Genomic DNA, 26,164 nt, shown 5'->3' with positions numbered 1-26,164 from the left:
TACACACTCCACCACGCTCAGCCAGAATGACATCTAATGCCATTCGGTTTTGAAGTGCTACTAGTTTTATCGCCTTTTGTTCTAACGTCATATTATAGAGTATGTCCATGGTCTGGTTGATGGTTCTCTCCAGTACTCTCGCTAGCTTTCTAATGTCTTCCGAATTCGCTATCTGCCCCCAAAATGGCACAACTGATTTTGCTATATCTCCCAAGATTTGTGCTGGGGTGTCACCATTCTCGTCCCGCCGTGGACGAGCCTTTGAAACTTCTCTTGTACTAGCTATAAGCACCCCAGGTAACAGGATCCCTAAATAACAGGTTCCCTGCCAATCCCTGGGCAACCATGGGAATGCTACATTACCACAGACAAAGTAGACAGGTTCGCCTACATACAAAGGTCTGTTTTCCCCAGTCAAATTTGCAAAGTTGGCACAACCTAGAAAATTTCCCATTGACTGAGTTTGATTCCTCTGTATGCAAAAGGAAACTGAATCGGGGCTATGATTAACAGTGTAAGAAGGAGGCATGGCATCCTCATTGCCTATTGGAGCAATTTTAAGGGAAATCAAAGATTGGAAAGGACGAGACAGTTTATCAGAAGGCCTAATAGAAACAACATTCGGTTTACTCCTGTTTGCGAAAAGCGAGCATCCCAGGGGAGTTAAAACACGTTTATCAAAACTATTCAAATTGGTGCCATCAAAGTTCCCTGAGATGCTATCATTCCACTGGCCAAAGAGCAGTGCTCTAAGAGAAGCATAGCAAGCAGTTGTCAAAGGTAAAGGATGAATATACCAACCTAGCCCCTTATCCCCGTGTTGCGGTAAATGTGAGCAGACCCAACAGTTAGACTTATTAAAAATGGCATGCGTAGCATTCATGATAAGCAGTAGAGTGTTATTGTGGTACCTTTGTCTATGCTGAGAATCCCTAGGGGATAGAGTATGCAAATGTACAAAGGGAGTAGGAACAATAGGTGTACTTTCAGTAGGTAACAAAAGTTCTAAAGAATGAGTTTCCTCAAGGTACCACAATCCTAAGGCAGCGACTATTAAAAACCCAAATATCATTATAAAATACAGCAATACATTTTCGGGTCCCAGGCATTTTGTCCATCGTCCCGGTTGGTCACCCCCTTATTTACAAGTCCCATACGAGCGGTAGGGGTAGCAGGCATTGTAGTCTTCAAACGGATACCCAAATGTTCGTTGCTGGCGACCTCCTGGTCGAGCGACTTCTTAGTCCTTCCACAACCCTAGACAACATAATTCCCTTTCTCAAATTTGGGCAAAAACAAGCCCTCGATGATCCTTTTCTTCTTCAAATGTACAGCCGAACCGTTCCGTAAGTCTATCAGATGCACAGCAAAACTGTGCCGTAAGTCTATCTTCTTGGACGCAGATTGTACCTTACTTTTCTCGGTACTGATTGTTCCGGAAACAATATGTCGTCACTTCCTGTTGGAAGCAACGTGTCGGAAATAAGTGAAGATGCCGAATTTGAAATCGCAGTTTCCAGATGCAAAACTTTTGGAGAGTGTGGAGACAAAATGGCAGCTTCCCCAGGCCTCACGGGCTCAGAGAGATTCTCCGACACACTCTCCATGCTACTTACTGCTTTTGGATCATTGGTTGCAGTATTAGCGAGGGGTTCTGTTTCTTCTGTAACGTGTGGCAAAAGGTGAGGAAGTTTCTTGACGTGGAACCCGTGGATCCAATTCTTTCTCCCAGCGACCCGCACCGCTGTCTGGGTGACCAACAGGACTAGGAACGGCCCACGCCAGCGAGGCGCAAGGCAAGAGGAGCGGTCAAATACCTTGACGAGCACCCAGCTTCCAGGCCGTACAGTGTGGCCTGGACCCTCGTATCGCACAGGTAAAGCTTCTCGTACCTGCTGATAAATCAAATACAGGTTTTTAGTCAACTTTCTACAATAATCTGAAAGTAATACATTTTCAACATTTCTCAATGAATTGCATTTAGGAAGGTTCCAAATATTGGCAGGTCTCCCCATTACCACCTCAAATGGAGAGAGCCCAGTCTTAGTTTGAGGGGTTGTACGCATGGATAACAACACGATCGGTAAGGCGTCCGGCCATTTTAGTTTGGTGCCGGTACACATCTTAGCGAGCTTGTTCTTAATGATACCGTTGTGTCTTTCTACTAGTCCGGCACTCTGAGCATGTCTGGCCGAATGGAACCGTTTGTCAATTCGTAATGCCGTACATATCTGCAGAATTACAGCAGCGACAAAATGTGGACCATTGTCCGACGAGATAACTCTTGGTAGCCCGAACCGCGGGAAGTATTCCCTTAACATGATTTTTCAGTAGTCATTAACAGGGAAAGCCTCCCTTAACATGATTTTGCAGCAGTTATTAACAGGGAAAGCCTCAACCCATTTACTAAAAGCGCAGATAACCACCAGCACATATTTTTTATTATCACAGCGTTCCATTTCAATAAAGTCATAGTGGATCACTTCGAAGGGGACAGAGGGTGGTCCAAAACTTCCCCTTGGAGTTACTGTCCCCTTTCCCACATTGTGTTGTAGGCAAATCATGCAATCCTGGACGTAGCGCTGGCCAATTTTTTAAATTTTTTCATTCACCCAAACTTTCTCTAACATTTTTGTCATCTTCTGGGCACATACATGCGTAGGACCATGGGCCATGATGACCATCATCATTATATACGCGTCAGGGAGTAGCCATTTCCCTTCCGCCATATCTACCCAACACCCGTCATCATCAAGTTTCCCCAAGCCTTCAGCCCACCTTTTGGATTCTTCTAACGTGGCATCAGCTTGGATATCCCGTACAAACCCAACACCCTCATCCATTGCATAGCCATTTACAGTCTTCCTTGAAACATACATCTCAGTATGGAGATCGGTAGCAGTTTGTCTAGCTATCTGATCAGCAAAAGCATTCCCTTTCCCTATATCATCTGTAATCTTTCGATGTGCTGCACATTTCATAACTGCTAACTGAGTAGGGAGCGCAAGCGCTGAGAGTAGTTGTACTATTAGGGAGCCATGTTGGATTTTGGTGCCATGTGAAGTTAGGAACCCTCTCTCCGACCAAAGTCTTCCAAAGTTGTGAACCACCCCAAAGGCATACTGACTATCAGTATATATATTTACTGCAAGCCCTTCGGAAAGTTCACAAGCTCAGGTTAATGCTATAATCTCTGCAGCCTGAGCAGAATTATGCGTGATTCTCTTAGTTTCCACAACCGTGCTTAATGTAGTGATAAGCAGCTGTGGATGTACCATCCGGAAGTTTGAAGCAGGAGCCATCACAAAACAGCTCTCCTTGCGGGTTATCCAAAGGAGTATCTTTCAAATCAATTCTACCCTTTGTCTCTTGTTCGGTCATGTACAAACAATCATGTGGCACTTCATGACCGCAAGTAATATCTTGCGGGAAAGGTAAGAGTTCAGCCGGATTAAGAACACAACACCTCTTAATTTGAATGTGAGGAGCAAACAAGATCAATTCATATCTTTTCAACCGTGCAGAAGTGAGGTGTTGCGTTTGATTTCGATTCAGTAGAACATGTACAGGGTGAGGCACCATCAGGGTTAGATCATGGCCTAGGACCATTCCCTCACTCTGTTTTACAGACGCAGCAGCAGCAGCTCGCAAACATCTTGGCAAAGCGCATGCTACAGGATCAAGGGCGGAAGAAAAGTAACCACACAGCCTATTCTTCCCTCCATGTTCCTGCATTAATACAGCCAAAGCACATCCATCACATTCCTGCACAAACAACACAAAGGCCTTTTCATAGTTTGGTGTGCCCAAAACTGGTGAAGAGCATAATGCAGTCTTAAGCAAGTCAAACGATTGCTGGTGTTCCGCGTTCCATGCCAATGGCGAAGAAATGCCCTTCTGCGTCAACGCCAACATCGGTTTGATCACTAGTGAAAAATTTGGGATCCACAACCTACAGTAAGAAGCCATACCTATCAAGGCTCTAACTTCCTTCTGTGTATTTGGGACAGACATGCCAGAAATGTGTTTTATTCTTTCAGGTGTCAATCTTCTTCCCTCCTTTGACAGGAGATAGCCTAAATACGTGACCTCCTGGCAACAATATTGACATTTTTTAAGCGAAGCTTTGTGACCATGCTTAGCTAGATGGATAAGCAATAACACGGTGCCCTCCTTACAGGCACTCTCAGAGTCAGCAGCTAAAAGCAAATCATCAACGTACTGAAGCAAAGTACAGGTAGAGGGCAATTCAAGGGTATCAAGTTGTTCTTTCAAAGCCTTACTATAAATGCTAGGACTCTCTGTGTGCCCTTGAGGTGCACGAGTATATGTGAATGAGCGCCCCCCTAAGGTGAACGCAAACACATATCTACTATCCTTGTGTATAGGAATACTAAACGAAGCATTCTTTAGATCCACCACACTAAAGTAAGTAGCTGTAGCTGTAATCATGGTTAGGATTGCCGTTACATCAGGCACAATTGGAAATTGTGGAGCCACGACTTTATTAATGGCACGTAAATCAATTATGAAACGGAATGGAATTGCATTATCGCCTTTCTTGTACACGGGTAAAATCGGACTGTTACACAAACTTCCTGAAATTTCTTCAATCACCCCTCGATGCACAAAATCGGAAACAATGCATTTCAAAGCTCGCTCGCCCTCAACTGAAATCTTATACTGGGGAATGCGTGGCAGCTCAATTCCATGTTTCAAAACTATCTTAACAGGTTCAATCTGTAAAACACCGACATCATTGTCGTCAACAGCCCATAAGCTCTCTGGTACATTAATGAATTCTGGCGGCAAAGGTCTAGTCAAGAATTGCGAGACAGAAAATTGCTGTGGTGAAATCGTCAAGCGCACTCCATCAGAAGAACAATAAATCACTGCATTTAATTCTTTTAACAGATTCATCCCCAGCAAGTTCTCTCTCTTGCCTTGCCTTGCAGGTAGGAGCAGGAAGAGGGCCAAGAGAGGCCGGCCAGAGAGCTGCAGGGAAGGAGGGAGTGGGTGTGCCGATGAGTAGAATCTCAGTCTTACTGGCATTAAGGCAGAGGTCATTGGTGGCACACCATTCCTGGATAGCAGAAAGACAGTCAGAGATGAGGGAAGGAGAAGAGGAGGCCGAGGGTAGCCTGAAAATGAGCAGGGTGTCATCCGCATAGCACTGAAAATTGGGGCAGAGATCTGCGATGCGGTGGGCAAGAAGTGCCAGGTACTGGTTAAACAGCCAGGGAGAGAGGTTAGATCCCTGGGGGACACCACAGGTAGAGAAAAAGATGTCGGAGAGAAAGGACCCCAGTTGGACCTGGGAGGGTCGATTGGAGAGGAAAGAGGTCAGCCACGCCAGAGCCTGACCAGTGATACCCAGGTTATCACGGAGACGGTTGAGCAGGATGGTATGATTGACAGTATCAAAGGCAGAAGAGAGATCAAGTAAAATGAGAACACATGGAGTATTAGAGTCAAGGTTCGAGAGCAGGTCCTCACGGATGTTCAGGAGAGCAGTTTCCGTGCTTCTGGCAGCTCTGAAGCCAGACTGATGGTCATGAAGACTACCAACAGATTCAGCATGGAGATTAAGCTGGGAGATGGCCAGATTCTCCAGGAGCTTGCCCAGGAAGGGAGTGATAGAGATTGGGTGATAGTTAGCCAGGCAAGAGGGGTCGGAAGAGGGTTTCTTTAGAAGGGGGTGCACAAGGGAGTGCTTGAGGGGGGATGGGAAGACTCCAGAGGCGAAGGAGTGATTGCAGAAGTCCCTCTTGACGACAATAAGTGCACTGGTTAATGTTCACAGGACCCAAGGGCACATTCCCTTGCAGGGCATACTAACCTCTAACCTGAGAACTACCCCCTCTGGGGCCTCTAACAATTTGCTGCAATAGCACTTTAGTTTTCAAATCGCCTTTTCGTTTTTCAACCCTATCTTTTTCATTGACACGGTTCTCGTAGTACTGAGCCATGTGCAGTGCTTCTGATTGTGATTTCGCCTGCCAAGCGCTCTCAGAAGACATAATTTGTGACTGGATGTCAGGCAGCAATCCACGCATAAATTTGTCCACGAACAACCTTTTCCCAGACTCTGTGCCTAGGTCTTGTCCACTGAAATCCTAGAATACCTGTTCGAACCGATTAAAGAACTTGGTAGCACCCTCAGACTTTCCTTGGACACAGGTCGTAAGTTTGTCCCATATAATTCTTTTTTCTGGAATTATAGTTTTTAATTTTGCAATAATTCTATCAGGCAAAGTTAGTATCACCTGAGGCAGTCTTTCACCAGCTGGCCTTTCTCCATCGAGTCTAGTTATATTCACCCATGTATCTCCCAACCCTGCTACGTCGTCTATAGTTCTAACTTGTTTCCACAAATCTAGGGGCAGGAGTACAGGGAATAACAAATCAATATCACCTAAGGTGAATACTGAGGATTGCAAGATGGACTCTATTTCTTTATAGAATCCTGTCGGATTTTTCCTAATATCAGGAATAGATTGCCTAATAGTATTCACTTCCTGTCTTGAGAACGGGACGTGAACTAACTGCGATACATAATGTGCAGGAATGTCCACAGCGACTATATTTCGTGCAACATCAGCCGCAATCTCATCCTTCCGGACAAATGTCAGAGGAACCTCTCTCATAGGCAACTGAGAAGTAGGTGACTCCTAACGCTTACTAAGCAACAGAGCTAAATCGAGCACTAAAGTAATCATCCTGTAGGTACTCTATCATTACCTGTATCACTTTCCTCTGCATTTCTGGCGCATACTGACTATACGTGTCATATACTTCAACTGGAGTTATCAACATATCCGAAATCCATTTAAGTGCATCCTTCGTACAAATTCGTGCTTCCTCAGATATCGATTTACGACAAGGAAGGAACGGTTTCTGTACATACATACTTTCCTCCTCGTCATCCTTATTCTGTAACTTTTCTAACTCCCTTCTATACCCAAATAACCTCTCGACATGCTAATTTACCTTCCTCACAGTGTCTCTAGAAAACGCTAAAGTATTTAGATCCGTTAACCCTTGCGGGAGATCTGCATTATTGAATTTTCCCCACATTACACATAACTGAATCCCTAAACCTTCAATAAAAACATTTTTCTCATATTACAAAGTGTGGCAAAGTGTGGCAAAAACATTAGCTTGATCATCCCTCTCCATACAATGCTTAGCCCATGCAATTAACTCACGTTTCTTCTCCGGTGGTACAGTATTGCGAGTGACAACCTTTGACCTTGCACCTCGATCGATTACAAGCGGCTCAGAACCACTTGGAAGAGAGGGAGCGGGCAAATTTTGTAACTGGTGCGATAAGAAGAGGTGGAAGAGCTGGAGGAAGGGGAACATTAGGAGGAGCAGGAACAATGGGAACAACAGCAGGTAGAGCAGGAATAACAGGAGGAAGAGGCAAAGCAGCAGGAAGTGGAACATACGGAGGTGGTGCAGAGGCACCAGGCCTTCATTCATTTAACAATTTATCTATAAATTCATCGGAAGCTTGGAGATCTTTGGACGGATATATTTTTTGAATTCCAAGTGAGAAAGCCCTGTCCATATTTCCTGTCGATTCAGAATGTTTATCTTGGTCATACAATAATGCTTTTTCGGCGTTCACCTTATGACGGCGCGCATGCTTCTATCTACTTTTAAGTTGTTGCAACACTTCTTTTTCCAATTCTGCAAAACAACAAATGCTGCTGGTCTAGCCTTTTCTTTAATAGAATTGACTCTAAATACTCAATACGAGGGATTTCGATACTACCATTGATTGGCCACTGAAGTTCGGAGGCATGTCTGGTTTGTCTGTGCCAAATGTCATTAAATACTATACTTCCAATGCCATGCTTACAGTACATGCCGGCGACCCCTCCTGTGGTGCCGGACGGCTACATTTCAAAGATTGTCTATCGCTGCGGAACAATGCCCTGAAGCATGTAGACAATTTCCCAGGCATATCAAATTATTGGTGTTACCTGGTCAATAATTGTGTCTGCCGATACAATGCGCCAAATTCATATTTTCAGGGTTGAATTAAGAGTCAATAAAAGATTTGCAACCAAACAAAAAAAGCTTGCCTTGGCGACAGTTATGTAGTCAAACTGGTCACTTATTTTCTTAGAGGGTTGTCAGCATGAGTAATTCTCTAATACGTGTGTGGTTGCTACACAGAAACAATCAAAATCTTGAAAAACGATAAGAGTTATAATTTTACTCTAATGCGCCAACCACTTGTGTTGAATTTATTTTGGTGAGTACTCTCATAAAATGAAAATGAAGAGCAAAATTCCACAAATTAACGATTTCAAATAGTCAAATCTGTAATATTCAATTCAATTAATGGTACTAACAACATAAAAACTGCAATAAAGAAAGTTGAAAATATCACAAGAGATTCTCTTTTATTGGATAAACCAAAAACCATAGACACTAAATGCAGGACCCAATTCATAACAACTTACAGTACAGAATCAAGGAAGATAATGAAAATACTATCAGAGAATTGGAATAGTCTTCTCACGGACTTGAGTTTAAGAAACCATGTGGATGAAAGAGCAAGTATCTGTTTCCGTAAAGCTCCGACCATAAGAAATCTAGTGAGTCCGAGTTTCCTAAAACCATTACCGGATACCAGAAAGATATTCTTTCAATCACTAATGAAAGGCACTCAAAAGTGTGGACATTGCAAATTATGCCCATTTCTGAGTGCAGGAAAAAAGGAGATTTTATTACCTAATGGTAATACTAAACAAATTAAACAACTTATTAACTGCAATTCCACATTTGTGATTTATGGACTAGAATGTGTCTGCAAAAAACTTTACATTGGCAGTACGATAAGGAAATTAAAAGTAAGAATGTTTGAACATTTAAGAGCCATTCAAAACCGGGACCTAAGATCTCCCATTGCAATGCATATCTTGGAAAATCACCCTATGCTTGACATATCAGGATTGAGAATATTTGGCCTGGAGAAAATTTCCCTACCACCAAGAGGGGGGAATAAAGAAGACATTTTGAGAAAGCAGGAATGCAAGTGGATATGCATAATGGATACATGCATAACTGGTTTGAATAATGATACGGAAATGTATAATTGGCTATGATACTATATTTTTGAAAAAATGATACTGTAATGTGCAATTGGTGATGATATAAGATTTTGGTAAAGTGGAGTGTGTACATTGTTTGACCAGAGAATGTACTAACAAAAACATATTGTTATTCTACATTTGATTTTTTAAACAAATAGAGGATCTAATCTGAATGAGAAACTAGATTATTCTCGTGGAATGTTTAACAAATATATAAAATTCCAAAACTAAAACATTTAAAATAGAGAGAATCAGAGGATAACATTATTTTTCTGTATAAACTTAGTACTGAGTGAAAATCAATATAAATCAGCTCCACAGTCCTTTTCATAAAAATCTGACTATTTGTATGAGCCCGTATTTTGTTAACCCGCATATGATCGTATTTAGAACAAAATGGCCGCCATAGCGCGGGTGAGCTTGATGATGTCATCGCGTTACGCGAAATAACGTGACGCGTGACGTGATGACGTCATCGCGGCTGGCGCGAGTGATATAAATAGAGCAACAGGTCACAGAGAAGCCGCGAAAGCACCCGGCGGCACTCTGCTATGGAACCTGTACAAAAGGAGGATTTTGAGAGGAAAAAACAAGTAATACACTAAGGTGAGAAACTTCTGTTTGCATTTAGCTTCAGAATACGAAATAGTGGTTAGTAAAAAGGACTCCAAGAGCCAAATACTTGTTGAATAGAAACCTTAACAGAAAATTAAACAAGACCTTCTCTATCCCCTATAGAATCTGAAAAGAATTGACAGCAGAGGGCTGCAATATTGAAACAGCATAATATACTTAAAATAAGGATTGAAGTGAAAGTAACTTCAAAACTAAGGTTAATTGAATATTACAGATTTGACTATTTGAAATCGTTAATTTGTGGAATTTTGCTCTTCATTTTCATTTTATGAGAGTACTCACCGAAATAAATTCAACACAAGTGGTTGACGCATTAGAGTAAAATTATAACTCTTATCGTTTTTCAAGATTTTGAATTAAGAGTCAGGTCACGACTCACCTGAACAAACCTAAGGAGGTCCGATCGGATTTCAAAGAATCTTACCTAACTAATCTTACCTCGTGTATGGTGATTTCGGCAAATCTGCCCGCCTCGATAAGTGGACCCTCGTCAAGAGGCCGTCTCAGACCACAAGCTAATCGTCCAGGGATAGGGTCGTGCAGCGCTGCTGAGGTGTCGCGTCTCGTTCAGTGGGGCCCCTTTTTGTCACACCGTCCGATCCCGGTCCGATAGCCTGCGTCAACCTTCAACAATCTGGCATCAATCTTGAGGGTCCCTATTCGGACGCCAACTGTGAAAACAAAATCAAAATATCAAGGCTGAGTACCCCAAAAGGAAATACACCGAACACAGGTTACAAAGGAATATACAAAGTACTTTATTTTATACTGAATCCAGTTACAAAAACAGAGCAAAATCGGATAGCTATCGGCCCTCAGTACAACACAACGAACTCCAGCGTGGTTCAATGTATTCAGTGAGAGACGCTGTACATTAGAATGCATTTGCTTTTTATACACTTTGTGGGCACGATGTCCAGCCCCACTTCGGGTTAATATTCCACTTAATACATCACTGATCTAGGGTTCGTGCCAAGTCTCGAACAACCGCATATAACTGCTTTGCCTTTAATACATGTATCAACAAGCCTATGCAATAACTGTGTGATCTGGGATTTTCCATGCTAGTCTTCTTAAACATTAATACAAAGTGGTAAAACAAGTGTTCTATGTTCAGTATTTGAAAACATAGTTTTTATAGTATACTCGTGGCTTAGTTTCTTTACACGAGTAATCCCTTACACACAAGTCAACGATGGACAAGGTCTCAGTTCATGACCTCAACAAGTGGCCTGCAGGCAAGTTACATATTAGCTATGTACAGAGGTCAAGACGGCCATGTTGTATTTTGGAATTACATCGTCCACCATTTTAACTCACAGGGTGACTTTTACAAAGCGAATCCTAAAATGGCGGATGAACCTAAAATGGCGGCTTACATTTATTTTAAGGTCAGGACCTTGCAACACAGATTCTTTTGCAAGCGGCTTTCGGGCAGCTTGGCGTAGGCCAATATACATAAATGTATTGCAATAGGAGGCAAGATATAATTTCCTTTTTGACACAGGGAGGGGCGGTGGGTCATGTCGTGTCCACACAGTTATAAATCTAACTAATCTAAACTTCACAGTAATCATGGGCATGCAAGATTTAATATGACACACAAGACTCTTCAGAACACATTGTCATCTATAAATTGTAGCAATAGATATGCATTCTTGATCTGGAGCAGAGTGGGCCAGAGGTGCGGTGGTCCAGGCGCCTTATCTTGGCATGTACTCTTGGGGCACATTTATCAGGCGCCTCGAGGATCAAACAAGGGTGTCGGATTTGTTAGTACATGGCAAATATATGTTTGCCTGCATTAGTTATATGGGGACAATCGAGGGTCGCCCCTGGGCAGCAGTCTCACCCCTGCTACATGAAAGAAATGAGGGGTTTAAGGTTCATGCAGACAGTAACTCTTGACGATGGGGGTTGTTGGAGCAGGGGCAGGTTTGTGGAGACAAATGGTTTCCATGAGCCAGGCTCCGGCCCGGTTGCACACAGGGCAGTGATCACAGAGGAAGAAGAGAGATACATTGTGAGCTTGCAACAATTCGCGCCCAAGCTTCCGTGAGAACAGGACAGCCACAGCACAGACAGTGGGGAGGAGGAGGGGGTTGTCAGGCTGGCTGTGCGCAGCACTGCACAGGGAGAGATGCAGGCTTGCCTCTGGGAGTTTTGTGTGCGGCCTAGTCAAAAGATGGAGTTTTGGTTAATACAAAATAGAGTCCCTGAGGTCATTCAATGGCTTCCTCACACCTGTCACCAGGGCTCAGACAAGGGCACGTCTCCAACCATTGCATGAAACTAACGTACACCTCACCCGGAATCTAGGGGGGCCCTAACGACCCTTCCTCCCTTACACAAGTCAGCAGAAGGATGAGGGTCAAACAAGAAAAAATAGCTGACAAAGAGACCGGGGGGTGGTGGATTATGAGGTGAGCTAAGCATTGCACAACAGCAGCGCAGGGGGACGCTCCATCTTGGCATCTGTGAGGGCGATGAAGCTTGGGAGGCAGAGAGAGGGGAGGGAAGCAAGAGGAGGCAGGGAGAGGGCTGGGGGAGCGGGCACCAGAAGTTGGGGACTGGGCCCAGGGAAGGGGGATGGGTAGGAGTTAGGGGGTGGGAAGAAGGAAGGTTGGAGTCAGGAGGAGAGGGGCCCAGAGAAGGGTGTTAGGGCAGAGGGTGGCATGGTGGGTAGAGGGAGGAAAGTGGCGGATAAAAAGAACCACAACTAGAATTCAAGTGGGCCATACATAACATAAAGGGGCTCAACTCCCCGCTCAAGAGGAAAAGGTTAGAGTAGCTTACCAAAAAGCGTGCGCCGGGTGTCCTAGTCTTGCAGGAGACACACCTCCTGAGGAAGGACCAAGCAAGATTGAAGTGTCAAGGCTACACACGCGTATTCCACGCTTCCAAACAGGTTAAGACAGGAGGAGTGGCTCTCGCATTTCAGAAATGGGATGGACATCCAGATAACAGACATCTAAGTGGATAGAGGGGGACTATCTGTAATAGCTGTGGGACAGCATACTGGAACCACATATACCATGGCCTCAATTTATGAACCAAATGTAGTGCAGGAGGCCTTCTTAAAAGAATTGATGGGAATGCTGGAGGGGTTTGCGAAAGGTCACTTGATGCTAATGGGGGATATTAATCTGGCCTGGTCGCAGGAATTGGACAGATGCTCTGGGGGAAACTCGGGTGGAGGAGCGGAAGCCTCAGCTTTGCTGCGGGAGTGATTCAAAGAGATGGGCCTGAGGGATTTTTGGAAGGGAGTGAAGGGGGATGAGCAAGGGTTTACTTTCTTCTACAGTGTGCATGGTACGCAGTCCCATATTGATTATGTGTCAGTCTCAGCCCCCCTACCGGGAATGGTCAAGTGAGTTCAGGTAGGCCTGCTCGGCGCAGCGGATCACGCAATAATCACTATGAAGCTGCATCTAAGGGCTCGTCAGCACGGATCTGGGGCTGGAGCCTGCTAGGGGAGTTGCTGAGGGGCCCAGAAGCAAAGTGGAACCGGGAGGGGAAGGTGGAAGCCTTTTTTTTAAATCACCAAGAAGGAAGATATAGGGGAAAGCTGAGGTGGGATGCATTTAAGGCTACAATGAGGGGAGAGATCATAGCAGCAAAGGTCTAAAGGGAGAGGCAGATGAAACAGCTTGAATCCCAGTCGGAGAAGGAGGTGGAGGAAAATAAGAGGAGGGAGGCCATTAAGCCCTCGAGGACGGCAACTAAGGAATACCAACAGTCGGTGGGGCAGCTTAGCGTCCTTAGAACCAAGAGGGAAGAGAGGGCATTGTTGTCTGTACACCAAAAGCCAACAAATTGGATGTGCTCCTGGCAAGGCTGCTGAGGCGGGCAGTGGGAAGCAAGACCATTGAAGCCATAATAGATAACCAGGGCACCCACCACTCCATCACAGGGGAAATTCAGGATTGCTTTGCTGCATATTATGCAGGTTTGTACGTGTCCCTATCAAAATGAGTCAGATGGCCTTTTTAGATAAACTCGAGCTGCCCTCAATGGGTAGGAAGACGGGGTAGGACCTAGGACAGGAGATTACGGTTGAGGAGGTAAGGAGGGCAATAGCAGCCCTTCATCCGAACAAGACACCGGGACTGGACGGTTTCACAGCAGCATTTTACAAGGTTTTCGGTGCAATACTAGTCCCACATATGACCAGCTTCTACAACCACTTCAGAACCACAGGCAGAATCTCAGGTACAATGGAAGAGGCAACACTAATTCTCCTCCCCAAACCTAACAAGGACCACACCAAATGCACAGCATATAGGCCAATTGCCTTGATAAACATAGATGCCAAAATGTATACTAGAATACTGGCCAACAGACTAGAGAAATACCTACCAGGGCTGATACACCCAAATCAGGCTGGATTCGTGCTGGGGAGGTAAACGTTTGATGCCCACCTTATAGAGAAAGTTCACAAAACCTTGACCCCTTTGGTCCTTCTATTCCTGGGCGCAGAAAAGGCTTTTGATAGGGTGGAATGGACGTTTCTATTCAGGGTGATGAAAAAAATGGGGTTGGGGTGAGTCTTCCTGTGAATGGTTTGGGCAAACTATAAAAACCTGTGGTGCATCTCTTGGGGAATGGGTCAATGTCAAGGGAGATCAACTTGCGAAGGGGCACCCAGCAGGGTTGTCGCCTGTCATCCCTGCTATATGCAATATACCTGGAGCCACTGCTACAGGCTTTGCGGGACTCGGGGGGATACGAGGCATCCCATTTCGAGGTATCCAACACAAAGTAGCAGCGTACATGGATGACATGCTCCTTGCGCTAACAAACCTGGTGGAGTTAATGCAGATGTGCTGGGGGGTACTGGAGGAGTTTGGAGAGGTCTCAGGCCTTAAATTCAAAATTGCCAAGTCATAAATATTGAATCTCATGGTCAAGGGCAGTAGGGTGGCAGAATTAAAAGAAGTGTCACCATTAATATGGGGTCCCGGAGGGATAAGGTATCTGGGAATCTGTATGACTCTCCTCCTCTCGAGATGTTGTGTGGCTAATTATCCGGCGATGTTGTCAGCCATAAAAGCGGACCTCCTGAGGTGGAGGAATCTTCAGATAGCATGGGTGGGTAGGATAGCAGCACTAAAAATTGTTATCCAGCACAGCCTTCTCTAACTCTTTCAGGCTATCCCAATAGCGGTTCCGAAACTCTTCTACCGTAATTAGGAAGGGTTACAGGCAACTTCATATTGGATGGCAAGAGGCCAAGGGTCAGCATTTCTCTCCTGGTGGCCCCAGGGAAAGCAGGTTGACGGTACTCCCGAATGGATAGGGCATTGGCCAAACACGACTTGAAAGAGGTCCTATGGCTCCCGCGCCAACACTGGTCCCAACATTTATATTTGAGTGTCATAACTAGGCTAGTGGCGCATACATGGCATAGACTGGCTAAGAAATATGGGACCACAACCTTTCCGTCCCCATTTACCCCACTTTTCAATAACCTGGAAATTCACAACGGGAATGGAGCGGGGGCGTTCTGCCACTGGCTGGAAGTGTGGGGGGGGGGTTAAGCTAGTGGACATGTTCCAGGGTACCACTATCAGATCGTTTGTGGAATGCAAACAGTCCTTTGAAGTCAGAAAGAAGGAAAGAATGCTGTACTTTCAGATACAGCACTGACTTCACAACCCAGTGGTTAAATCAGCGGCCACGAGCCAACTCACCCTGTTTCAAAGATTCTTGACACACGACGGGGTGAAGGGTATGATATCAAGCCTGTATATACTTTTGGTTTGGACGAGGCCTTGCTTCAACCGCCCTGGGTGTACATGGGAGCTGGAAAAAGACATTAGGGAGAGGGTTGGACAGGGAGGTATGGGAGAGGCTGTGGAGACGTATCTCAAAAGTAGCCAGAGTGGCCCAAGTGCAGGAATTCCTGGTGGTACAATGTGGTCTTCAAATGGCATTATAGCCCGGAGCGCCTTCACAAGATCTACCCCGGTGCCCAGAGGGAGTGTTGGAGAGGTTGTGGGGGATGGGGAACCTGGTCCCATATCTGGTGGTCCTTCCCAAGGATTAAGCCATTTTGGATGGGGGTGCAAGAGGCCCATGCCCTGGTGTTTGGAGAGGAGGTGGGGGCCCCGCCAGAGGTTATACTGTTGGGATTGGAAGGGGAGGGAGAGAGGGAGGATCAGGGGGGTGACAAAAAGCCTGTAGATTGCTGAATTCGGAAAGTCTGGGACTTTGTGGCACTAGAGTGGGCCACCTATGCAATGAACAATCAACTACTGCACTTTGCCAGAGACTGGAAGGAGGATTTGGCCTTCCTTAAGGAGGAGTACAGAGCCCAATGGTGCCCCCAAAGACTAAAACTGCTCAACCTCTACTAACAGTAGGGATACGCAAGGGTCGTTTCCTGTCAATCACTGTTACTGGCTGGGGGAGAGGGGAGGAAGAAGAGGGAAGGGGAAGAGTAGGTGAAGGGGGTTGAGGGGGAGAGGGGAGAACTAGAGGGCTTGGGTTATTGTTATTGTTTGTCATTTGTTAAAAATGTATTTAAAAATAGCGTGGGGTGACACAGGATCCCTGAGGCACTCCACAGGATAATACATATCCCTCAGCCATGGCATCTTCATGGTGGACTCTAGCTGTCCGATCATGAAACAGCGGACCCATCTGGAAGTCTCACTAGAAAAAGAGGCACAGTCTAGCTACCATCAGGTCCAAAAGCACCATGAGAGCGATTTCCATTTGTCACAGTGCTGCCTGATGTTTGCTTTGAGGTCCAATAGAGTGGACTATGTACTGTGAGCACGTCTGAAACCTGATTGCTTTGGGCCTAAGATGTCATGGCGGCTTTGGAAGTCTTCAATCTGTAGATGAGCGCTTTATCCACAATCTTTAACAGGAGCTGAGTATTAGTAATCGGGCGATAATTGCCCACCATGTTTGGATCCAGGGTGTTTTTCTTTTAACAATCAGGAGATCCAGACCTGTCTGATGTCTGTTTGGGCATTGCTCTCTTGCAAGGAGGAATTAACCCATGTTGTGATCAGTGGAGCGAGAGGCACGGCACTGGATTTAACCATGGATGCCGGTCAGACTTCACCCCTACAATTTGTAGGTTTGATTCTTTCCAGAATATCCAGAATTTCTGCTTCAGATACATCCTTGAATTTAAAATGAGGTGTGGATTAACAGGTCTGACACAGTTCCTAGTAGGGGAAGATCCATCCATGGTGCTTAGCTTGGAAGCAATGTTACTCTTGATTTTATTAATTTTATATAGCATATCATCCTGGATAAAAGTGCACCAATTGAAATCTTTAATGATAGAGGAGAGGAGGGGTTGAGGATATTCCAGCTCTCTCAAGATTTTAAATAGTCCCCTTCTGTTGCAGGATGCCTCTTTAGTTCTTTTATCATAAGAAGATGTTTTGCTTTATAGATGGCCATTTTGTGTGCTTTGACGGCACAAACATATATTTTCTTTCTTCTGTTGAGTTAGTCTTCTTCCAGAGACGTAATGCTCTATTTGTACAGCATTTTAGTTTCTGAATTTCCGTTAAGTAACCGCTGAGTAACCTTCTACTAAAGTAAAGTGAAATCAGCACTGCCAAAGCTTTGTGAACACAGCCTCAGCTTTGACATTGTTACAGGCGGGATACCAAATATAGGGAACTCATCACACAAATATGCATTAGTGCACGGAAAGGTGTGCCACTGCAAGACAGCTCCAAGCGAGCACAACACTACCAGTGAGACAGTGTCTACACCCTATCTATCTATCTATCTATCTATCTATCTATCTATCTATCTATCTATCTATCTATCTATCTATCTATCTATCTATCTATCTATCTATCTATCTATCTATCTATCTATCTATCTATCCATCCATCCATCTATCTATCTATCTATCTATCTATCTATCTATCTATCTATCTATCTATCTATCTGTGTTCTTGCATTGCGCCACTAACCCTAAGGCCTCAGGGCGCACACAGGAGAAAAAAGAGACAGACAACAGAAAACATAGAATAGGAAGAGGACAAAAATGGTGGAAGCAAGCCAAACTCTACAAGAAAAACGAGGAGTCATAAGATGTTACAGGACAGACACAATGAAGGTAGTGTTGGTAGCAAGAAGAGAAGAAGCTTTCCCAATGGCCTAGATAAAAAAGGAAGGTTTTCAGTTGTTTCTTAAAAGCAGTTACTGAGCTGATATTAGCCAGATGTTTTGGCAAAGAATTCCATAGGGTAGGGGCGCAGGAATTTAAACTGGCTCCTCCAAACCCCTTCAACTTAGACATGGGTTGGAGCAGAGAGATATTACCATTAGATCGTAATAAACGACCAGCAGGTTTCTTTTTTAACCTGGTCTTAAGGTATGATGGGGCCTTACCATGCAAACATTTATGCACGATCGATAGCCCCTTGTGATGCAGCCGTTGTTGGACAGGCAGCCAATGCAGACTGCGTCTTGCTTCGGAAACATGCATATTACGCCCAAGTCCAAACACAGCTCGCACTGCGCTGTTCTGGATCACCTGCAATGTTCTAAGGTGTGCCTGAGATGTACCAATCAGAAGACTGTTACAGTAATCCAGCTTGCAGTTCACAATTGCAGCCGCTATCAGTGCAACATTTTTTTCTGGACAGATAGGGACGAATCTGCCATAGGAGTTGGATGTAAAAGTAGCATGAAGATTTAAGGTAATTGGTCTGCCGAGTGAAAGACAGCTCAGGGTCAAGAAAGACCCCAAGAGTTTTTACGTTTTTTGAAACGTGAATAACATGCTGACCAATCAGAAAGTTATCATATTTCACATCTAGTTTATTTAGCCGCTGCTGAGTGCCCAAAATGAGCAACTCAGTTTTGGCATTATTGAGGGCCAAAGAATTCAGAGCTATCCAATTCTGAATTTCCATAAAGATGTAATTGATACGCTCAAGATCTTTTTGATACTCGCCCGTAAGTTTGATGAAAATCTGCGTATCGTTGGCATAATTGGCAAAATATATGCCCATGCCCGACAAGAGTGCACAGAGAAGACGTGAGTATATATTAAAGAGAAGGGGTGACAAACACGACCCCTGAGGGACACCACATATTAGGGTAGAAGCAATAGAAAAGGCCTTGGGCCTCATTACACGGTAGGCGGTAACCATGGCGCTATTAGCGCCATGGTTTCCGCCGGTATTTTACTGTGTCCGCCTTGGTGGATGGCGGAATTACCGCCCTACTCCAAGGTGAGCGGGGGCGGTAATTCCCCATTCACCAAGGCCCTTCCCCATTCCCATTTTTGCCCCCATAGGGCATAATGGGAATGGGAAAGGCGCTAATTACGGTACCGCAAATTGCGGTACCGTAATTAGCACCAAGGTCCCTTTGCGGCACCCTACTTTAAGTCGGGTCCCGCAAAGGGAACTCGTAGTAAGGCGTTAAGGCTTAAGGGTCACCAGTAGCATTACCGGTGACCATTAACCCTTACAGCCTTCCGTGTAATGAGGCCCCTTGTCTTTAGTTACTCTCATATTTCGTGGGCCTAGGAAAGATTTGAACCAGGTCATTGCTTCTTTGGTACATTTGCCAACTGACATTAACCTGTCCGCCAAGAGTTGATGATCAACAAGATCGAATGCGGCGGACAGATCCAAAAGCAACAGCAAGGCCGTGTTACCCTCATCGACTATGCCAGCAATATAAGATTTTAAATCCAGCAGTGCCATCTCGGTTCCATGATTGGGCCGGAATCCAGATTGTTGTGTAGCTAAAATGTCTTGTTCCTCAACAAACATCTGATATTGACTATAAGCAATTTTATCCAAAATCTTCAGGATAAAGGGAACATTTGTGATTGGCTGATAATTACCAGCCTCTGCTGGATCTAGATTTTCCTTTTTAAGCAAGGGTGTAACCCACGCTTCCTTTATGTTTTCAGGTACGAATGACTCGAGAAAAGACCGATTAATAAAGGTAGTCACCCATGGGGCGAGGATAGAAATGTATTCTTTGAATAGTGTGGCAGGAAATACAAATACATCTCCTTTACATGAGGTAGGTTTAAGCTCTAAGAGAATGCTTCCGCCAAATGGGCAGAACTGGGCTCAAGACTCGTAGCAGCTATTAGATGCACACTTCCCCTGAAATAACTGGCATCAGATAGTATTCAGCCAACTACTCCATGGACGACACCCCTCCCCCTGGTCAACAATTCAGGACATGTTGAAAAACCCTGTGAATTCTGGAAACATAATCCTTCTTAAAGAGGGATCCAGATATGACATACATAATCTAACATGAAACTCTAACATGAAACTCTAAAGAGGACATGAATTTTTGCATTTACTGAGGAAAGTGTCAGGTCCTGTTCCTTCTTGTCCGTGGGAGCTGCTGAACCCCACAGACCTCCCGAGGTGTCTGGTCAACAACCAACTGAAGCAACAGCTGAATTCCAAACACCCCCGGGGAAAGGGGAAGTGGATAAAATAAAAAAGACCCTGGGCCTCATTACGATCCTGGCGCTAAGGGATTACCGGTAAGGGTACCGGTACCGGTACCGGTAATCCCTTAGCACCTGATTACGAGGTCCCTTTGCGGGTTCCCACCTTAACGGCTGGTTTTACCAGCCGTAAAGGAATGGACCCGCAAAGGGACCTTGGTGGTAATTACGGTACCGCAATTTGCAGTACCGTAAATAGCGCCTTCCCCATTCCCATTATGCCCTATGGGGCAAAAATGGGAATGGGGAAGGGCCATGGTGAAATGGGGAAGTACCGCCCCGCCAACCTTGGAATGGGGTGGTACTTCCCCATTTCACCATGGCGGACTTGTTACAATACCGGCAGCAACCATGGTGCTAATAGCGCCATGGTTTAGCGCTGGTGTTGTAATGAGGGCCACTGATTTTCAGCCTTCCACTGGTAACCTATCTGCAAGGATAAGAATAACAAATTATAATCACACTACTCAACAAAACCTCCAGTTTCTTATTTGTCCCCAGACAACAATTTATACATGTGCATTCCTCCACAGATGCTTAGAGGAATTTGAAGAAAATTTAGACAGAGAGACTATGAACTATTCTATATTCCTTCTGTGAAATGTCTTTGAAGAATAACTGTATGAAACTAAAGCAAGAACTTCTTCAGTTATGTTCAAACAACCTTTCTTTAAATGTATACTTTTCTCCCATGAACTGAATTCCAGATTCGTGTATTCACCTGTATCACTAATAATTCTGATCTTCACTTGTTTAAGGGAAAGAATTCTGGTAGTCACTAAACACAACATGGTTTAAGCTTTAAATAGTTCCAAAAGACTCAATGAAGCACTGAAATGACCAGGAATTCACTTGAATCACATTCGCAGTGAAGAATGAAGACACTACTCATTTACGCGCATGCCCACTCTTCATTTGTCCCAGCCGGGACGCTAATCCTCTTCAGGAAACATCACTTGATCCAGAAAGACCAGTATCAACTATGGAGCATGCGCGTATGAGTGTTTGCCTTCTCAGTTTATGAACGCTGCATTTGCAAGTTATTTAAATCTTTAAAATGAAGAAACAATGCTTTCGCAATCTTTGCGCATATGCACACAAACATAAAGTCTCTCAATTTTAATTGTTAAATAAAAGAGAATAGCGTTAGAGCCACACTGCTCACTCACACATGCATCGCTTCAATCTTGTGTCTCGTGAAATTGGAGCAGTGGTATCATGGCATTGCTCGGTACTCATGCACACATAAACTTGAAGGTTTCCTTCACATTTGCTCGTGCTCGGAGCACGTTGAAAGGCTTATTTTGAACTGGGGATTAACCCAAAGATACTACTCAATCTAAACACTATTAAACCTAACTAAATACCTAAACTAAGATTTAATAACAGAATTAAAGTCTATATTCCTGGGTAACTTGAATCTCTTAACTTGAAAGTATTCAAAGGCTTGCTGCACTCCCACCAATAAATCTGCGTGTCTTGTTACAAGCTGTACTGTTAAAGTTCACTTGATTTCCTGCTCCAAACAATATCTTCATACAAGGCCTAATCAAGGATTACTGGACACAGGACCTGCTCAAGGAAAGACAATGAAAGGCAGTTTAGAATGTTGTTTTCAGACCCAGGTTGCCAAGACCCACCAATCAGCTGTCTGGTTCAAAACTCTCCAATAAGCTACCTGATTCTTCACCACCATGATCACTTGGGAAGACTTCTCTCTGCAATGAGATATTATGGATCAAAACCAAATATACAATAAAATAACTTTCAGAATACACTCATCCAGAATTCCTCTCAGTCTAGACCTGACAGTAAGCCCCAGTTCCTCAGGACCCTCATTGCAGTGGTCACTCAGTCACCCTTGTACGGTGAGCACCTGGCACATATGTAAAATGAGCACCCTTAAACATATGCACAGTGAGCACCCTGACATCGATGTCTCGTGAAAACCCTGACAACTCTGTACAGTGAGCACCCTAAACCCACTTACCATGAACACCAAAAGGCTGATGAACAGTGGCCACACTTGCACCAATGTGCAGTGAACACCATTACACTGATGTACAGTGAGAACCCTGACAGTGATGTCCGCCCTGACACCGATGTACATTGACCACCCTGACACTGATGTCCAGACTGACACTGATGTCCTCCCTGACACTGATGTACAGTGACCACCCACTCGTGACACTGATGTCCAGACTGACACCGATGTACACTAAACACCCTGACACTGGTGTCCACCCTGTCCTAGATGTACAGTGAGCACCATGACACTGATGTCCATCCTGACACTGTTGTACAGTGACCACCCAGACACTGATGTCCAGACTGACACTGATGTACAGTAAGTACCCTTACACTGATCTCCACCCTGACGGAAATGTACAGTGTGCACCCTATACTGATGTACAGTCAGCACCCTAACACTGATGTCCACCCTGACATTGATTTACAGTGATCACCCTGACGTCGATCTAATGTGATCACCCTGTCACTGATGTCCACCCTGACATTGATGTACAGTGATCACCCTGACGTCGATCTACAGTGATCACCCTGTCACTGATGTCCACCCTGACACCATTGTACAGTGAGCACCCTGGCACCACTGTACAGTGGCCACCCTGACACTGATGTCCACCCTGAAATTGATGTAGATTGAGCACCCTGACGCTGATCTACAGTGAGCACCCTGACACACTGATGTCCACCCTGACACCGAAGTACATTGAGCACCCTGACACTGATGTACTGTGATCACCCTAACACTGATGTCTAGACTGACACCACTGTACAGTGGCCATCCTGGCACTCAAGTCCACCCTGACAATGATGTTAAATGGCCACCCTGAATCTGGTGTCCAGACTGATACCGATTTACAGTAAGCACCCTGACACTGATGTCCACCCTGACATTTAAGTGCAGAGGCTACCATGACCCCTAGCTCTCGACTTCCCTGGCCATGCCATTTCCTTGACCTCTGTTACTCTCTGCCTCACCTCTCATTGTTCTTGCATGACTCTCTCCAGGTATAGTTCTGGCTCCCCTTGATATTTTTCGACTGTTTATTCTTTCATTGCAGGGCTTTTTCTTCTTGTTTTGGTTCTCTCCATATTCTTCGCGAGCCATCTGCGCCCGGCCAGCAGAGCGCCCGTACTCTTCAGATCAGATACGAACATACAAGTGTTGCTGGACCTCAAGTACAACCTGAGTGCCGAGGGGATCTCTTGTGTCACGTGTTCAGGTGAGTGCTGAGTGGATCTCCTGTTAACTATCGAAGGAATTACCCTTACAAATCAGTGATGGGAGGATCGCCCCTGTGACCTAATCAGGTGCCTGCTAAGGTGGTCTGGAGACAGATTACAGAAACTTTGCACTGGTGCAAGATCAGTTTTCCACAGTATTAGTAATTGGGCAAGAATTGCCCTGGTGCAAAAACCTATTCTTTATTTCAGTGCATTTTTACACCTGGACAAGTTTGCCTCAGTGGTAATACTGTCTCACATTAACACTAGGGCAAATGTTGCTCTACTGCAAACATGCATTAAAAGAATAATTAAGCAATATGACCCGAGCAGCGGGGGCATTACTAACTCAGGTAACGCCCCCGTAACGAAGGCCGCGGGGCATCCAGCGCGTCTGCTCCCGAAAAAGGATCAAAAAGAAGGTAAGTGGGGTTGGGAGGGCGGGAGTGTGGAGGGGATTACCAAAAAAAAAAGTTAAAAAAAAACAAAACAGACCTGCATCCCCGGCGAGGGACGAGGGAAGCCTCCAGCCGTGTGGAGGCGCGGAGCGGGGATGGCCCCGCTCCGAGTCTCCACACGGCTGGAGGCTTCCCTCGTCCCTCGCTGGGGAAGCAGGAACAAGAAGGTAAGTGGGGGAGAGGAGGGAGGAAAGGGAATAAAAAAAACAAAAAAAGCCTTACCCGAGTCCCCGGCGGGGGGCGAAGGCAGCCTCTCAGCCGCGGGGAGACTCGGAGCGGGGATGGCCCCGCTTCCAGCCTCCACATTGGCTGAGGGGCTGCCACGCCCCCCGCCGAGGACAAGGCAGCTGGAATCCCGGCCGAGAATCAAAGGATTTTTGGCCGTGTAAGGACCTGGCGAGAGCCAATCAGAATGCGTGTTGCATTCTGCTTGACTCTCGCTGGGTACTAATTTGTGTTTAGACAGGGCAGTTTTTGCGCTGCTGCTAATAAGGTGTGAACGTGTACTTGCAGCAGTTCAAAGTATCGATAATCGGGGCCCTAATGGTCCACCTATGTAGTCAGGTGAGTGCCAAAGAGATCTCCAGTTTTAGCTCAGTCCATTTTATCCTATGTTTCCAACGGAGTGTTCAGTGTATCTTGTCTTACCTCTTTATGTGAGTGCTGAGGGTATTGCCTGTCCTAGCTGTGCAGGTAATTGCTGAGTGGATGTGCATTCTTAGCTAGGCAGGTATCTGTTGAGGGAGCCAACATTTTACCTGTTCAATTTGCCTTTGAGGGATTCCCAGTGTTACTTCCTGAGGCAAGTGCTGAGAGAAACTTACCATTCACATTAGTAACACAGGGCTTCCTGTATTACTTGCCAAAGTGAGCGCTGAAGGGAACCATTGTCTTATCTGTTCAGGTTAGTATCAAGCGCTTGCTCTGCTACTTGCTCAAGTGGCTGCTGAAGGGAACCATTGTCTTATCTGTTCAGGTTAGTATCAAGGGGTTTCCTGTGGTACTTGCTCCGGTGGGTGCTGAAGTGAGCCCTTCTCGTATCTGTTCAGGTTATGTTGAGTGGTTTCCTGTGTTACTTGCTCAGGTGGGTGCTGAAAGGAACCCTTCTCATACCTGTGCAGGTGAGTGCTGAGGGAACATCCTGTTTTACATGTTCTAGTGAGTGCCGAGGGGAAACTCAGATTATCTGTGCAGGTTATTGCTGGTGGTTGCATATGTTGCTTGCTCAGGAGTGCATCAATGGGATCTTCTGTCATATAAGTTTAAATTAGTTTTGGGGGATCTCTTGTCCTTGCTTCACCTCAACAAGTGAGTTTTGAGGGGGTCTCCCATACTGCCTACTCCAAAGAGTGCTCAAGAAGTCTCCGGTATCATCTGTGCAAGTGAATGCCGATGGTGTCTAAAGTTACTTGTTAACTTTCTTCCTGATGGGAGCGCCTGTCTTGCCTGTACAGGTAGGTGATAAGTCAATCCCTTGTCTTGCCTGTTAAAGTGTGGTTTGAGGGATTCAGTGTGTTGGTGCCTTACTGACTAACCAGTCAGCTGAGACATGTGTGTATTGTGGAAACTGTTCAGATGGGTGCTTAAGTAATTTCACCTTTTGCCTGTGCAGGTGATTGCTAGGGGGTCTCCTCTGTTGCCTGTTAAGCTGAGGGGATATTCCTCTTACCTAGTCCGGTGGCTGATGAATACATATTGCCTAAACTGTTCAGGAGACTGTGACTGGGGATCCCCTGTCTTACCTGTTCAAGTCAGGGATGTTGGGCTCACCTGTCTTACCTTTTCAGGTCAGGGATGATGGGATTTCTCGTTTTACCTGTTCTGCTGAGTTTGGATGAGAATTCATGTCTTACCCGTTCTGGTCATTGCTTAGGCAATCTTTTTGGTTACCTCTTTGGAGTGAATACACCCAATGATTAAGGTTCCAACACATAGCGGTCAAACGTAGCAGTCAGAATCTGATTTTGACTATGCACCAAACTCACAAGCTATTGCCTGTTCTATGTGCTGCCTTTAACACATTCTCACTTGCCCTTGTTTCGCTTCACACACCTGTACATAATCGCATGCACCAGATCTCATCTTCATCCAGCCACGTGACCGTGTACGTCTTGACAAAACCTCTACTCAGCCTCAATAATCATTAAAAACAAACAACAGAGAACGCTGCACACCACAATCACTTTTCATCACACTTTGATTTCTGTCATACGTCACCTCTCACGTTTTACACCCTT

General features: G+C 45.2%; 1 protein-coding gene across 3 annotated transcripts in view; it reads left to right on the top strand.

Moving 5' to 3' along the window:
* DISP3 (dispatched RND transporter family member 3) overlaps window positions 1–26,164 on the top strand; it is a 355,755-nt gene that overhangs the window by 194,858 nt on the left and 134,733 nt on the right. For all 3 annotated transcript variants that reach the window (XM_069609930.1, XM_069609931.1, XM_069609929.1), the window contains exon 11: window positions 23,307–23,468. In XM_069609930.1, coding sequence (XP_069466031.1) covers window positions 23,307–23,468 — 162 coding nt within the window. The remainder of the gene's footprint in view (window positions 1–23,306; window positions 23,469–26,164) is intronic.

This window comes from Ambystoma mexicanum, chromosome 8 (assembly GCF_040938575.1).
Source record: "Ambystoma mexicanum isolate Mex_15411 chromosome 8, UKY_AmexF1_1, whole genome shotgun sequence".
Taxonomy (NCBI): domain Eukaryota; kingdom Metazoa; phylum Chordata; class Amphibia; order Caudata; family Ambystomatidae; genus Ambystoma; species Ambystoma mexicanum.
This window is presented reverse-complemented; position numbering and strand designations above follow the sequence as displayed.